General features: G+C 53.4%; 1 protein-coding gene across 1 annotated transcript in view; it reads left to right on the top strand.

Annotated features, from left to right (window-relative positions):
- Positions 1-9,244: 9,244 nt before the first annotated feature.
- Positions 9,245-11,833, top strand: part of DLEC1 (DLEC1 cilia and flagella associated protein) — a 69,964-nt gene continuing 67,375 nt past the window's right edge. The window contains exon 1 of the mRNA XM_032353772.1: positions 9,245-9,329. Coding sequence (XP_032209663.1) covers positions 9,277-9,329 — 53 coding nt within the window. The 5' untranslated portion in view covers positions 9,245-9,276. The remainder of the gene's footprint in view (positions 9,330-11,833) is intronic.

The following is an 11,833-nucleotide window of genomic DNA, read 5'->3' as shown; positions in this document are numbered from 1 at the left end:
AAGCAAAGCAACACTAACAATAAACTGGAGTGACTTGGGTCGTGGGGCAGAGAATAAATCAAAAGAACGGTGTTGTTAGTGTAGATGAGCTGAAATACGGGCACAAGCAAGTTGTTCCTCATGTGGAGGGGGAGGAGGCAGAGGGTAAGGCGAATCGTTTTAGAGAAATCACACAAGGGTTCTCATCCCAGAAGATCAAGGACTGCCCCCACCACAGCCCCACACCAAAGATCTATGGATAGGATCACATCTCAATATAATTTGCTTCCCTTTGAGTTCTCATGTATTTTATTTCAATGTATTTAAAAACATGACCCTGGGATGCCTGGATGGCTTAGGTCTGTTAAGTGTCTGCTTTTGGCTCAGGTCACAATCTCAGGGTCCCAGGATCCCACCTGGAATCATCTGGCTTCCTGCTCAGCAGGAAGCCTGCTTCTCCCTCTCTCTCTCTGCCCCTCCCCCTGCTTCTGTGCACACACTCTCTCTCCTGCTCTCTCTCAAAATAAAAATAATAAAATCTAAAAAAACAAAATAAAATAAAAACATGACCCCAAGGAGGGGCCCACAGGCTTCATCTGACTGCCAAAGTGACCTATGGCACAAAATGTAAGATCAGTGTAGACATCAGTGTGTGTCTGTGGGGTATGGGCCTGGAACCTCAGGCACAGTTTGGAAACATAATTGAGGTGATAAGGGGCTTGGCCTCCCACATTGCTATGATGGCTCTGGAACCATTATCTCTTGGGGGTACTGGCTCTTTTGCCTAACCCAGAGTTCCTATGCCAATCTGTGCTTTCTCTTCACGACGTCTCCTGTAAACTGCGTGTTTGCTATGCCCATGGGGGGACAAAAAGGGCCCAGAGAAGCAAAGAGATGTGCTCTGGGTCAAAACATTTATAAATAGAGGCCAAATGAGGACTGGAGCCCGGGCCTCCTGGGGCCAAGATGAGCCCCTCCCACAGGCCTGCCTTCCACTTTTACAAATGCTAGTTTTGACAGTGGGGGCAGGGTGGATTCGGGGCAGGTAGAGTTAGTGAAGGTGGACTTGTTCTGCAAGGGGAGGGCCTGTGATGTAGTGTCCTTTGGGGTATATGTGGAGGACCTGCTGGTGAGGGCCAGTGCTGGTCTGGCTAGAACAGAGACAGCAAAGGTAGTGGAGTAGGGGAAGTAAGCCAGGAGACTGGAGCAATCAGTCTGAGGGCCTCCCAGACACCAGAAGGAGCCCCTTGGTTCTTGAGCCCTGTTCTGGGCACATTTTTCCTAGCAAGGGACTCCCCTTACAGTGCCCCCCTCATCTCCCAAGAACGAAGAGGGCATGATCCCTTGAGGGTGGGCCTCCTTGCAGCAACACAGGCGCTACCAAGCACTAGGCACTGTTCCCATTGCCTTATATGTGTGACAGCATTCAGTCCTCACAGCAAGCCATATGACATCAGTAGTGTTCTTGTCCCTTACTTCACTGAGGAAACTGAGGCATCAAGAAATCAAGGATTTGTCTGAGATGAAAAAGTCACGGCTTAGGAGCACCTGGGTGGCTCAATGGGTTAAGCCTCTGCCTTCGGCTCAGGTCATGATCTCAGGGTCCCTGGGATCGAGCCCCTCATCGGGCTCCCTAGGGAGCCTGCTTCCCTCTCTCTCTGTGCCTGCCTCTCTGCTTACTTGTTATCTCTCTGTCTCTGTCAAATAAATAAATAAAATATTTAAAAAAAAGAAAAAGAAAAAGAAAAGAAAAAGTCAAGGCTTGAACTCAATTCGCCTCTAGAACCCATTGCCTGTAGACTACACTGCATTCTGGGGTGAGGACGTAAAGGACAGCTCATATCCAGGGAGGCTCTGTGGCAGACTGCCAACCGCCCCAAGCCACCATGTTCGGTGCCATAGGGCCCCAAATCTGAAAGGGGTACAGACTCCAATGTGCAGTGTGGGACACCCTGGAATGGCACAGGGCAGGGTATAGTGACCCACCTCTTCCTGCCATCAACTCCCCTTTGCCAGGCTCTTGCTTCCTGATATGGTTTGCAGGGAGGGACCAAGGCAATTAAGGAAGGTGATTCTGGGTGATGACCTTGAAGTGGCAGGGTCTGCAGATTGCAGTGTCCCTGACGGTCCCTCAGGAGGGGCTGGACAGAGTGAGGCATGTGGGAGGCATATCTCAAAGAGAATGGGCCAAACCCACTACAGTGCCTCCACATAGCTTCCTCTCCAGGGAAGACACCAGGGGAGAAAGACCCGACAAAGGCACAGACGCCTGAGGATGGAGCCCATTCCAACATGAGCTGTGTCAGAGGCGACCAGAAAGGGCTTTTAGGAGATCTGGGGGTGAGACAGGACCCAGAAGAGGTGGCACTCTGCAGGACAGACAGCACTGACTAAGGGACGATGAGAGAGAAAGCAGAGGTCTCCACTGTGGTCCCTCTGAGCCATCCAGACTCCCTTCCTGCCAGTTTGGCAGGAGCACTAAGGACACCTCTGGTCTGAGAAGAGGAAGCACTGGAAGGGGCAGGAGTCCCATGACCCAGGTGGATGAGGTTACCTTGAGGAGCCCAGGCCAGTGGTGGGAGGGTCACAGCTCTGGGCCTGAACAAGATCTCTCTGGGCCATGGACACTAGGAAATGTAAGACAGACCAGGGGCTGGCTGAAAGAAACAATCTCCTATCCCCCTGAATTCCAGGAGGTCTCTAGTGGGCAGCTGGAGGTGTCCTGCCTTTCTCTTTCCTATTATCTTCATGTATGGCTTGGATGGATAAGGGGTGGGCACTAAGTCTCCAACCCCAGGGATCCTAGAAAACAGGGAGATAGGGTTAGGCAGTGAGTGTAAGTGGCCTAAGGGGCAGGGTTTGCTGAACTGGCAGATGATCTCAGAAATCAGGAGGACAAGGCACTCTTAAAAGTGATGTGAGTCCCCAGGCTAGAGCAGAGAGATGGCAGACCAGGTTGGGGGGCCTGACCTGCCAGAAGACCTCCAGGCTCTGCAGTGGGAAGCTGCTCTTTCTCCTGGAGGGACAGCAATGCGGCAAAGACTGTTCCCGGTGGGTCAGAGGGACAGAACTCGGCTGGACAAAGGGTGGAGCTGCAGGCAGTTCGAAGTGATACTCAGGCGGGTCCGCCAGGAGAGTGCGCAAACGGGAGGATCCGGCTGCTGCTTGCAGCTTGTGCATCGCTGACTCCGAGTTCTGCGCCGAGCGGTTGAAGCTGCCCAGCCCGACCTCAGCCAACCTTGCGCACCTCATCTCCTACCCACCCTCCCCCCCCCCCGCCACACCCACGCGGACTGACGCGGTCCAGGCACGCCTGGACTTTGGGGAGCCTCTCCAGCCGGGCCGGGACGGTGTGGGGGAGAACTTGGTTACTCGTGGATGCTAGTTCCGTCCCTCCCCGGCCCTTCCGTGCACGGTGGACCATGGAGCCCAGGCTCTGAGACCAGAAGAAGGCAGAATCCTTGAGGCGGGGTTTGGGGGTCGGGGGTCGCCTTTCGAGAAGTCTTCAGAGCCGCACCCCCACCCCAACCACCACCTCGGGGCCAGATCTGGGGGACAAGCCTGGAGACGCCCAAGGTCTTGCCTGGCAGTCCCACCCGAGAGTCCTGTGCCGAGATTTTCCCTAGTGCAACAAAGGAGCTGAGAGGCGGGGCCCGGGCGGGACGGAGGCGGCCGAAGGAACTGGGGTCCCCGGCCCAGGGCAAGCTGAACGGCTTCCCGCGGTGTCGGCCCATGCAGGGTCCGCCCGCACCGCCAGCCGGGAACTCACCATGCAGGGTCAGGAAATCCCGGCCCGAGTCCATGCCCGACGGGCGGCGCAGCGGGAGGGGGCGCCGCGGGACACACGTGCGCCGCAACTGCGCCGGCGGCCTCGGGTCCGAGCGGAGTGTGGTGGAGGGACCCGAAGGGACTCCGGTGGGAGGAGACCGGAGGTGGGCCGGGGAAACCGCCCCGCCCCCCGGGCCCGCCAACCCGCGCCTCTCCCCGCCCCCTCTTGGGGATCGGGGAGGGCAGAAGCGGGGCCAGCAGCCGGGCCAACCCCTGCCGGGGCTAGTGGCGCGCCTCGGCCAGAAATAGCCGGATTCCCTCCGCTTCCTCTGCCGCCGCCACCCACAAGCCGTGGGCCCTGTCATTACAGCGGGAGGCCCGGCCCCACGCCCTACTTGTGGGCGCCTCCTCCGGGTTTGGGGTGCCGCTGGAAAGAATCTTCCCCGAATGGCGTCATTCGGGGAAGGGACAGCGTAACTTCCGACGCCCAGCCGGGGTGCTGCGAAAGGGAGCCTGGGCGTCCTGGCGTCCACCCGCGGCTCCCCGGATCTCTGCTTTTTCTGCAAAAATGGGTGCACGGGCATGGGTTAGGAGGTCCTTAGAGTGGTATGCCTAAATCTTGTCCGGAGGATGGTCCTCTCCTCTCTTGATGGGAAGTTTCCAATACCAGGAGTGCCTTTGGTGAAGGGCTGGGTGCGCAGGCAGGGAAAGCTACAGCGATTGGGTGCAGGGAACTCACCCTTTTAGACTAACCCCAAACCCCTGGTGATCTGTACAGCAGAGTGATGGGACAGGACCTAAGGGTGGGTTAATTTCTAGGGTTTCTTCTTTGGGTGGCCTCCCAAGGGGCTGTCGGAACGAAGGGCCCTAGACCCTCCATGGAACGCCCCCTCCTTGCTCCCCCTCAACTCTTGCAACCCAGATACCCCCTTTATAGGGTACCCATATACGCCCAGGGAAAGTCCAGGAATCCTGCTGCCCACCACCCTTTGGGAAAGTCCCTTGGAGAGCCCCTAGAAGCCTCCCAGGATGAAGGGTGCTGGGCCCACCAGTGAATTGCCCAGAATTCCTGAGGGCTGATAAAGCCATTGTGAGAGTCTGGTAGAAGTCAGTTGGACCCCTTGCTCACCTTAACCCCTCCTCTTTCCCAGTACAACCAGGCCTTGAATACCTCAGGTAAGGATGTAAGCCAGAGGGTGTGGTCTTCCTATTCTGAGGGTCGAGACTGGGTCAGGACTTTGGGACATCGGAGAGCCCACTCCTCCCTATGCCTCTCCTCCACTTAGAGGGTCTAGCATTCATTCTGGTGGGCCTGTCCCTCAGTAAGAGTGCCTCTGGTCCTGGCAGACCTGTCAGAGCCCTCCTTGGTTACCCTTCCAGTCAGGGATAAGCAAATCCACACTGGCAGGCCTGACTTTCCAGTCCTGGGCGGCGGGGTGGGGGCCGGGGACACGGGGTGATTGCGGGGAGGGTGAATGAGGGGTTATTACTCTGCCCCTCACCTGTCTCCCTCCCTCCCTCCCTCTCTCTCTCTCTCTCTCTCCATCCTAAGGGTAGGGTATATGACAAAAGGCCTGCCCTCTGGGGGCCTCTGACTTTCCTGGGGGCCTTCAAGCCTCTCTACTCAGCATGTTGGGTCTCCTCACGCCCTGCCCCTTTTTCTAAGGCAGAGACGCGATGAAATTCTGACACCAGCAGTTGCCTTGGCTTCATCTCAAGCATCATTTCCTATTGATCCACGTCACCTCCCAGCTCCGAGCCCCAGCCTCCAAACTAGGGCATTATTTGGCACTGTGGCCTCTCCCTCTGCCCCGGATGTCTGTGGGGTGGGGGCTGCCGCCAGGCCATTCCTCTAGTAGCCCGAAACCCTACCCCTCAGGTCCTCTTCTGGCACAGGGCCCAAGCTGAAGCCTCCTCCCTCCCCTGAGATGGTTAGCGTGGCTGACTCAGAGCTGGCACAAGCACCAGGTTCTGCCGGAATAGAGGGGCGGGACAGCACCCTGCTCAGAGAAGACAGGCTGCCGCCCTGCCCTGCTGCTCCATCCAGCACTCCTGCACTCTGGGATGGTCCTTGCTTCCTCTGTCCGCCCCTCACCTCCTCTGTCTGCCCCCCCTCTCTTACAGGCTGCTGCAAGGCACTCGCCCGCTTCTGCTGGGAAGCCAGCCTCTGCGGGGAGTGAGTGGACTAGACGCCTTTTCCGGGAGGGGCTGGAGGGCCAAGCAAAAGGCTTTTACCTCCAACCGCAGAGTTGCTGGCTTCTGCTCCCTTGGCCCTAAACAAGCAGGGCCCTCTGTGGGCCCAGCCCTGGTCCTGGCCAGGCGCCTTAATTCCTCTCCCCAAAACCCAGCTCCCGGTATCCTCTGCAAAGTGCCTTGAGATCCTGGTGACTCACAGGCTCAGTCAATGTGGAGAGAAGGGCCCGCGCATGCCCAAAGCTGTGTTTGTCCTATGGTGGAGTTTCAGACATCCCTTCGTCTCAGCTGGCCCTCCTGTCTTCAGTGTGTTGTGTGAGGCTGGGTGCAGGCGAAGGGGACTTCTGGGATGACTGGGGACAGGGAAGACCTAGTGAGACCCAATGTTAAGGTTGTGCCTACGCTTCCCTTGGCCCCTCTAGCACTCCCCCCGCCCCCCAGAGGCCCGGGAGAGGGAGGATCAAAGCGGGGAATGTCAACTTTCAGGACAGTCAGGCTCCTGGTGTGCTTCAGGGATCGCCCAGCCCAACCTTTCCCCCAGAAATGCAAACCCAAGCAAGGCCTGAGTAGGTGAGGTGGAGGAGGTTTCTTCTGTCCCTCCTGGTCTTTGGAGCCCCTGTCCCAGGGCACGGGGATGGGGATGAGGGGCTGTTTAAATCTGTGGTGCCCTTTCCTGCTGTGACACTTTGAGAAAACCCTTTCATTTCTGTGATCCCCATGTCAGGAGCTGCAGTCGCCTTTGGAATTCGCTGAAACCACAGATGCTGGCTACCAAGTACTGCTGATGGGACTTACGCTGGCATCCGATGTCTCCACAGTGGTCCCCTCCCTGGTCCCCTCTGCTGCAACCTGGTGGTCACAGAGTCCAGCCTCAGGCTCTCCGTCTAGGGGTCTGCCCCTGGTGCTTACCAGGGCTGGAAAACCCCGTTCTGAATCCCCTCCCAGAGGGTCCTGGACCCAAAGCCAGACGCACCAGTAGGGAAAGCAGAGGCGGCCTCTCCCAAGGAAGCAGCTGTGGCAAGTGTGCATGCTAGATCATACCAGGATGCCAGTCCTGACGGTGCTGGGATCCGGGATGCTGGGATGGACCGCAGGGTGTCTGGGCCCGCTGGTTATCCCAGGATGATATGGAACGACGTGGGGTTACTTTTCCATAATGACATTTGTGGGATTTTATTGTGTATTTGCTTGTGAATGTAACTGTGACATTTATTTGAACACAGACTAAGTTCCAGTGCTCACCTCCACCCTATCCAACCCCAGAGGCAGAGTCTAGGGCTTGGTGTGGGGGAATAGTCAGGAGGACTGGCCCTCAGACCCTCCTCTGAGGGTGGAGGCACACTTAAATCTGTGAAGCCAAGAAGACACTGCTCTGCTATTTCTTTGTTCAACAAATATTTATTGGGCACCTACTACGTGCTAGGCACTGTTCTGAAGACTTGGGAATCACCAGTGAACAAAATATACCTCCAACCCCTGCCCTTCTGGAGCTTGACTTTTTTTTTTTTTTTTTTTTTTTTAATATTTTATTTATTTATTTATTTATTTGACAGCTCACAAGTAGGCAGAGAGGCAGGCAGAGAGAGAGGGAAGCAGGCTCCCCACGGAGTGGAGAGCCTGACATGGGGCTCAATCCCGGGACCTTGGGATCATGACCTGAGCTGAAGGCAGAGGCATTAGCCCACTGAGCCACCCAGGCACCCCTGGAGCTTAACTTCTAATGGGAAGGAAAGAGACACCATAATGAACATGAGAAGTGAATTGTGTGGTAGATTAGAAGGTGTGTAGGATAAAGGCATTCGGGAATCAGAGAGGGTTCAATTTTAGATAGGTTGGATTTCACAGGGAAAGTGACAAAGACTTGTAGTAAAGACTTGAGCAAAGACTTGTGGGCAAGAGAGTGGGCCATTCGGAGATATCTGGTGAAGAGGATGCCAGGCAGAGGGGACAAGACATGCCGACGCCCTGCATCAGGTTCTGTACTGGACGTGGAGTCTGTTTAAGATTCTCTGTCTCCCTCTGCACCTCCCTCCACAACCTCCCCACTTAGAAAAAAAAGAATCACTCTGCCTGCAGGAAGAAGGAGCATCAGGGAGGAGCAAGGGCTGAACCAGGGAGCTCAGTGAGGATGCTCTCGCAGTAGTAACTCGGGTGAGGCAGATGGTGGCATAGAAGTTCGAGATGCCTTCAGATAACAGAGGCAAGATGTCCAGTATATGATGGATATACAAATCTGGGGTTTTGGAGGGAGATGAGAGCTGGGAATAAAATTTGGGGTACAACGGAAATCATGTTAAAAACGCCCATCATGGGACACCTGGGTGGCACCTGGTCATGATCCTGGAATCCTGGAATCGAGCTGCATGTCGGACTCTCTGCTCAGTGGGGAGTCTGCTTCTCCCTCTTCCTCCCCACCCCCGCCCCACTCCTGCTTGTGCCCTCTCTCTCTCTCTCAAATAAATAAAATCTTAAAAAACAAAAAACGTCCATCATGCTCTCACAGAATGCAGGTGGGAATCTACTCTGGCATAATCTTTCTGGAGGGCAATTTGGCAATATCTCAAATATTAATAAATACATACCCTTTGGCTAAGCAATTCTAATTCCACGATATTATTCTATTATCTAATTCTGTGATCTTATCTGTATGTTGTATATAAAAATATTGTACAAGGTGAAGTTCATTAGTGGGCTCCTGGTTAAATAACCTTATTTCCATATGGTAGGTTGTTTTGCATCTGTTTTAAAAATAAAACACACAGGGGGCCTGGGTGGCTCAGTGGTTGGGCCTCTGCCTTTGGTTCAGGTCATGATCTCAGGATCCTGGGAAACCAGCCCCGCATCGGGCTCTCTGCTCAGTGGGGAGCCTGCCCCCCCCCCGCCTGCCTCTCTGCCTACTTGTGATCTCTGTCAAGTAAATAAATAAAATCTTAAAAATAAAAATAAATAAAAACAAACACACAAACAAAAGTTCTGGTCAGTAAAACAGGTCATCAAATGAAGAAGTCAGCTCCAGGGATTCCCTCTATGCTAAGAGGTCTGCCTGGAGGAAAAAGCTGGAGAGTGGTTCTAAAGGTGGCTTGAGCCCTCTGTTTCTGGTGCAGAGTTTGAACCATGCCTTTGGTCTGTTAGTCAGCGGGCAAACAGAAATCGAATGCTGGAGGCAGAATGGGGGATGGATCCAATTGGTCAGGCAGAGAGAGAACAGTGGCAGAGGGAGATCGGTTTGGTGGGGTGGGAAGCACAGAGGAGATGGAAAAGCAAGGCAAAAGAGGAAGAGGGAGCAGCCTAGGATGACCAGGACCAAGGAGCAGCTGTTGCCACTGAAGGCACTGGATGGCTGCTGGAGACCTCAGCCTGGATAGACCAGAGGGGTCTGAAGCCAGAAGGTAGGAGAAGTCACAGAAAAAGGGGAACCGTCTCCCAGGCTGGGGCAGATTCCCTGTGATCTTCTCAAGGCTGTCTGGAGGCAGGTTGGAGAGGCCAAAAGTGAGGGTAAGAATCCACTGTCCTGTCTGTCCCTGAGACAGGGAAGGGTGCCAGGGAGCCTCCACAGGAACTGCTCCTAACCAACAAGACCACCCAGTCTGGGCTGGCCCACTCCTAATACTAGAGCACCGGAGGCCCCCCCCCCCAGACTGTTCCGCTTCCCTTTCCACCCACAGTTCCTTCCTGCACGACTGGGGGCCTTGCATGTGTGTGGATGACTGGACAGGCCAGCCTGCTTGCCCTAGTTCTGTTCACCTCCACCTCCTACCACAGCAGTTCCCTAGTGCACACACTGGTCAGCAATGGGGGAAAGGCTTTAAAACAGAGGCCTGCACAGGACCTGTCAATGGGCTCAGGATTTCTGGGCAGATCTTTCTGGGGTCCCAGGTACTGGAAGGATGGGGGCGGGGCATGACTCTTTGGTCTTCTCACTCCATAGAGAAGGGTGCAGCTTGGGAAAAGCCAGAGCAGAGTCCTCTCTGAGGACTGGAAAATTACCGGAAAGGACAGATGAGGGAGCAAGCCAAGGGAAGCAGTAGTGGCCCAGGTCAGTGGGCAAACATCCTGGCGCTCATCTCAGGAAGTGGGTTTCATCTGTAGGGCAAGCCGACTCACCCCAAGAGGAAAAAGCGGCTAGCTGTATCAGCAGTGAGCAGAAGCCGTGGTATGCCAGTGATGCCAGCCCACATGATGTCAAGTGGCTGGCCTGGACAAGCCTGGTCCTTTCTCCCATTTCAGTGGAGGTAATCCCTCCCCTGGTTGCCCACACAGGCTATCTGGGAGTCATTCTGAGCTCCTCTTTTTTTTTTTTTTTTTAAAGATTTTTAAAAATTTGTTTGACAGAGATCACGGGTAGGTAGAGAGAAAGAGAGAGAGAGAGAGGAGGAAGCAGGTCCCCTACTGAGCAGAGAGCCCGATGTGGGCCTCGATCCCAGGACCCTGGGACCATGACCTGAGCTGAAGGCAGAGGCTTTAACCCACTGAGCCACCCAGGAACCCTCATTCTGAGCTCCTCTTACTTCTGTTATCCATCAGTAGGTCTTGTGATTTCTCTGTCTTGCAGGTCTCTGATCAATTCCTCCCCCTAACCCAAGCTCCTAATCCATCTCTTTCCTAACTTCTGCATGGATGCACTTTCCTAATCCATCCCTAGTTTCCTAATTTGTCACCCTGACACCTCTTGCCTCCCTCCAGTCTGTTCTTTCATGGCAACCAGAGTGATTTTAGTAAAACACAGAGCTGATCCTGATATGCCCAGGTGAAGATCCTTGATGACCCTTCTAATTGTACTCAGAGTAGTTTATTTTTTTTATTTTAATCTTTTTTAGATTTTATTTATTCATTTATTTGACAGACAGAGATCACAAGTAGGCAGAGAAGCAGGCAGAGAGAGAGGAAGGGAAGCAGGCTCTTTGCTCAGCAGGGAGCCTGCTTCCCTTCCTCTCTCTCTGCCTACTTGTGATCTCTGTCTGTCATATAAATAAAATCTTAAAAATGCTTTAAAAATAAATAAATAAATAAATCCCCCACTGTAGCCTATAGATCTGCTTATGATCTGGCACTCACCTCCCAGCTTCATTCCTCCGGCTCAAACTCTGAAGTTCATTTCCTGAACTTCCTTCATTTCTTTCCATATGCACCTGCTCTCGTCCCACTTTGAAACAATGATTTCCCTCTGCCCGGAATGCCCTTTTTTCTCCTCTCCTGGCTTAATCCTACTCATTCTTTTTTTTTTTTTTTCTTTTTTCTTCCCACGGTTTAAAAAAACGGGTGTATAATTTGTATGCAGCAAAATTTATCCTTTATGGTCCTGTGGGGTTTGACAAATTCATACAGTTGTGCAACCACCACCACAATAAAGAACAATTCTCTCACCCCAGGACATTTCCTCAGGCTCCTTTGGAGCCAATACTAGCTTCCATGACCAGCTCCTGGCAACCACTGATCTGTTTTCTGTTTTGTTTTTGTTGGTCTGGGCGTGGAGCCCAACATGGGGCTTGAACGCATGACCCTGAGCTAAGACCAAGAGTCCAAAGCTTACCAGAACCAGACACCCAGGAACCCCCCACACCCCAATCTGTTTTTTATCTTGCATTTTCCAGAATGTCCTAAAAATGGAACCATTATGTATCTAGCCTTTTGAGAATGGTTTCTTCTACCAGCATAACGCATTTGATATTCATCTCTGCTGTTGTATCAACATTCCTGTTTCCTCTTAATTGCTGAGAGCATCTGTGGTATAGATGTACCACAATTTATCTTTTAGCCAGTGGATAGGACATTTGGGTTTTTTCCAGATTTTGGTGATGATTAATAAAGCCATCATAAACATTTGGGCACAGAGTTTTGTGTGCACGTAAGTTTTCATTTCCCTTGGGAAAATACCTAGAAGGGGGCCTGCTAT

The sequence above is a fragment of the Mustela erminea genome, chromosome 1, assembly GCF_009829155.1.
Source record: "Mustela erminea isolate mMusErm1 chromosome 1, mMusErm1.Pri, whole genome shotgun sequence".
Lineage (NCBI taxonomy): Eukaryota > Metazoa > Chordata > Mammalia > Carnivora > Mustelidae > Mustela > Mustela erminea.
The sequence above is the reverse complement of the archived record's forward strand: the minus strand, read 5'-3'. Positions and strand labels throughout refer to the sequence as shown.